The sequence below is a fragment of the Fulmarus glacialis genome, unplaced genomic scaffold, assembly GCF_000690835.1.
Source record: "Fulmarus glacialis isolate BGI_N327 unplaced genomic scaffold, ASM69083v1 scaffold24940, whole genome shotgun sequence".
NCBI lineage: Eukaryota > Metazoa > Chordata > Aves > Procellariiformes > Procellariidae > Fulmarus > Fulmarus glacialis.
The window spans coordinates 88,750-92,964 of NW_009188748.1; the positions used below are offsets into that span (position 1 = coordinate 88,750).

Below are 4,215 nucleotides of genomic sequence, written 5' to 3' on the forward strand. Positions count from 1 at the left end.
CCTTGGTAGGACATTTTGCAAAAAAATGGGATTTTTGCTACTTGTTATGCAGCATGTCATGTCATCTGCTCCTGCTAATTTCTCACTCAGTCATAATCCTCTCCACAGTCGCTTGTGATTTCAGGTGAGCAATGAGCAGCAGGAGCAGATGAATTCCTAAGCAACTGTGAGTCTTGGGGGGGGTTTCATGCAACTGTTCCTAATAATAAAACACCAGGTAGGAGAGCTGCAGAAGAGACAGGGTGTCTGCAGAGCTCGCTCCACGGCAGCGTTAAGGAAGCAGTTCAAAACATCATCCCAGATTTGTCAGTGCCCCCAGCACAGTGCTGGATGCACAGGCTCACCCCATGTATCATCGCCTGTGTGATGAGAGCAGGGGGAGTTGCTGGAGGAGATGCTAAGAAGCGTTTGGGTGCACAGCAATGAGAGAAATCACTATAAGCCGTGCAGGTTTTAGGAGAAATGAGCAGCAGGGCTGTAACAGCCTGTGTTTGGAGCTGTCGTATTGCAGCGATGGTGTGTTGGAAATGCTTCCATTAGATAAGGTTTGTGGAGGTGGGGATTTAGGTACTGATGTGGCTGCTGTGGGTTGAACACGGTAGGAGTCCCATTGGTATTCCTGGTAGGCATCCCTGCCAGGAGCAGGGAGAAAGGGATGAATTCAAGACAGGGAGCAGAAGTTTAGCTGGGGTGTGGGGAAGATCAGTAGAAGAAAATGCCCTGAAGCCTGATGCCGTCAGGTTCTCTCCCCCCATAAGTACCATCTCATGAATTTCTGTGCTCGTCTGGCTCAGCCATGCCCCCGTGTTTGTCCTTGCCTTGCAGAACATGTCCCAACTGCCTGCGCTCGGGTGGATGCCCTGCGCTCCCATGGCTATCCCAGAGAAGCTCTCCGACTAACTGTTGCCATAATCAACACCCTGCGACTGCAGCAGCAAAGGCAGCTGGAAATATATAAGCATCAGAAGAAAGGTATGAGTAGAGTTATGGGAGAAGTGTCTCACGAGGTCTGGCTGGGGTATCCCAGCTGACTGAGAAAGTCGTCTCCACCTCAGAGAGTAGTGCTGCCCCATCCAGAGCAGCAGAGGTTGACGGTGGGCAGCGCTGTATGGGATTACTCACACCCTAGAAAGACAAACTGATGCATCTGATTGCTTAAGCCAAACTGTGTTGGCATCCACACGCTAAGGACAGAGGTGCCCAAAGTGCTGTCTTCGGGCTGCTGGAGTAGGGATGTCCTTGTTCCCACTGTCGCCATGTCTGGTTGCTGTAAGGATTGCACAGGCAAGTGATGCCTGCATGAAAGAGGAACTGCTTGTCTGCAGAGCTGCAGTAACTGGCTGCATGTGCTACCTCCACCCTGTATTCGCTGAGTAAATTGTACCAGGAGGCAAGCCCAGTGTTTCTCCTTTTGCAGTTGCAGTTGGCCGGGAGCGGGGTCAGTTAGCTCAGTGCTGCTGGTGGTCAGGGACTTCTGGACCTTGCTAGCTCAGCCAGCTTGAGATCATCAAAAGATGGAGTTTTTAAGACTCACTGGGAGTCTTTGTCATCTCTGGAGAGATTTCTGCTTGTGTTTCCAAAACATTCAGGCTCTGAGTCCATAAGCTGCAGGTCTGACTTTATAGACCCCATCTTGGGACTCTGCAGTCCTTCGTGTCCTCCTGGAACAGAGAACAAGCTGCTGCATCTTATGTGGCCTTAGGGGCACCTTCTTTTGTTGGGTGCCTGCTCCCTCTGATGTCTTTGGCAGTGTGCACGGGTGGCTGCCCTGAGCTGCTCCTTGCCCTCGCGAACTACCATGCCAGAGTTGGCTCTGGAGGTCCCCGTGTCCCAGGCCGTGGGGTAAGAAAAGGCCTCTGGTCTCAGAGACCCCTCTGGGTGCAGAATCTGTCTTTAAATTCCTCACTTTTAATGTCTTTCTGTTCCATTTTTTGCAGAGCTGCTGCAGCGAGGAGCAACAACCATCACCAACTTGGAGGGCTGGGTAGGCCACCCTCTGAACCCCATCGGCTGCCTCTTTCTCACCCTGACTGAAGCTTGTAGATTAGAAGAGGAAAATTGCCTTGAAATTTCAGGTACCGAGCATTCCTCCTGTCTCCCTTCCTGGTGGCTGCGGCTGAACCGAGCCCCTGGGTGCGGGTCTGGGGCTTGGGACTCCTGGGCTCCGAATCTCCCCTCTCTCCACCTTTGCAGGAGCAGCCAGGACAGCACTGCAGTGCAGAGAGGGGGAGTTAGTGCCCTGAGTTTTCCCAGTGAGGTTTCCCAACCCAGTTTTAATGGTTTGCAGCCAGAGCCGAGCAGGAGAGTGGCTTAGCAGAGCTGGGCTGAGGCATCGCAGCCCGCGGGAAGGCTCTGATGTCAGCTGTGCACCCTATTGCACGGGGCTCGGGTCTCCTGCATCTCCTAGTGAGAGCAGGAAGGAGGTGAAGCCCACATCTCCTGCAGGGAGGTTTTATCCGTCATCTCTGGGTAACTGAAGGCAGGCAGGGAGGTAAGCATGGGTCTGGCTTCTAAAGTTGAGAGGTTTTTCTCTCTGCTGTGGTTCTGCCACCTAGGAAGGCTCTTCTAACCTTGCTGCATCTCTCCCCCTTCTTCTAGATGCCGGGGACTCCAAACCCCCAGTGTATCAACACGTGCCCATCGCGACCGGCAGTCAAGACAGCAGCGAGTCCTACCTGTCCCTGGCCTTAGAGGTGGCCCTGATGGGGATGGGTCAGCAGAGAGTGATGCCTGAAGGTCTCTATGCCCAGGACAAGGTGTGCCGCAACGAGGAGCAGATCATCGCCCGGCTGCAGGACCTGGAGCTGGACCCGGTGCTAGTGCAGACCCTGCGGAAGCAGTGCATCTTGCTGCTGGAAGGTGGGGGCTTGGTCCATCTAGCTGGCTTCTGTGTCTTAGCTGAGTGTTAGTAACATCTCCAGGGTGCCCTTTCCAAGGTTTACGCCTGGCTGACCCCATCTTGGCTTCTTCCTCTGTGGGTGTGGTGCTGAGTCTGTAGGATGGCTGCTCAGCACCATCATCTGGCAAAGCAAGGGTTTGCTGACATCCCTGGAGCGAGACCACCTCAGAGGCGTTATGGAGAAAGGGTGCTAAGCATGTGGCCTCAGTGAGGGATTTTGACCTGAAAGGGTTTTTAGAAAAGGAAAGGGCAGCCCTTTGCCCTGGATCCAACTTGAGTAACGCACCAAGGAGCTGCTGAGCAGATCCTCAAAGCTTTGGGGTGGTGCAAACCTCAGCCACAGATCCTGCTGTGCTAATTATGGCTGACGGGCTCTGCTTCCGCCTAGGTGGTCCCTTCAGTGGCTTGGGAGAAGTCATCCACCGTGAGAGCGTCCCCATGCACACCTTTGCCAAATACCTGTTCTCTGCCCTGCTGCCCCACGATGCAGACCTGGCATACAAGCTGGCTTTGCGGGCCATGAGGTTGGTGCATGTTTTATTCCGTCTCTGCCCCTGTTTTGCCTCCCTCCTCTGCTCTGCCGGGAAGCCGGGATGCTTTACAACCCTAGAACAGGGATGGGAGCGGAGGCAGGCTTGGAGCTTGCTGACCCTGGCATCATCCTGTGGAGCGTGTAGGGCTGCCCGGGCACCAAGCAGCCGTGCGAAGAGATTCCTGCTCTCTGGGCAATTCCTGGTTGTCAATCTGTAGGGATTTGCATGGTAATGTCTGCTGGTCCAGCTCTCTGCCCAGCCCCTCGCCCCAGGCTGGACCGCCACCTGCCTGTCCTGGTGACAGGCCACCTCCGCCGGAGCAGGTCCCAGGCACGTACAGTGCTGTCATCTGCCTTCTGTCGGCCAGGCCTTGGGCACCCTGCAGGAAGGGCTGTTATCCCGGCAGAGATGGGCAGGTGATTGCCCCAGGCTCCAGGATGTCGCAGAGCCGGGCGGAGAACACAGTTGCGCTCTGTTCTCCGTTAAAGTCCAGCTCCATCTCTGGGACTGGGGACACGGCCGATGCCGAGAGCTGCCACATCTCCCTCCCTGGTGTGTGACACCCCTCAGACATCAGCCCCGTGTATGGCAGGGGCTGGATGGGTCTTGAAAAGACTGGAATTTCCCAAACGAGTCAATGCTTGAAGGACCGTCAACCCCAGAGCATTCCAGTGCCCTCTCCCTCTGACACCATTAAAAGTCCCAGTCCAGAGCATCATCTTTCTTACGGCATTTCCTCAATGAAATGGGCTATCTCTCCCCAGCGCTGGGGGAAATTTTGAA

At 54.9% G+C, this 4,215-nt stretch overlaps 1 protein-coding gene across 1 annotated transcript in view; it reads left to right on the top strand.

Moving 5' to 3' along the window:
* Positions 1-4,215, top strand: part of LOC104078212 (zinc finger SWIM domain-containing protein 5) — a gene marked incomplete at its 5' end in the record, with an annotated part of 24,912 nt that overhangs the window by 19,576 nt on the left and 1,121 nt on the right. The window contains 4 exons of the mRNA XM_009579760.1: positions 826-972; positions 1,938-2,075; positions 2,599-2,859; positions 3,288-3,423. Of these exons, the coding sequence (XP_009578055.1) occupies positions 826-972; positions 1,938-2,075; positions 2,599-2,859; positions 3,288-3,423 (682 nt within the window). The remainder of the gene's footprint in view (positions 1-825; positions 973-1,937; positions 2,076-2,598; positions 2,860-3,287; positions 3,424-4,215) is intronic.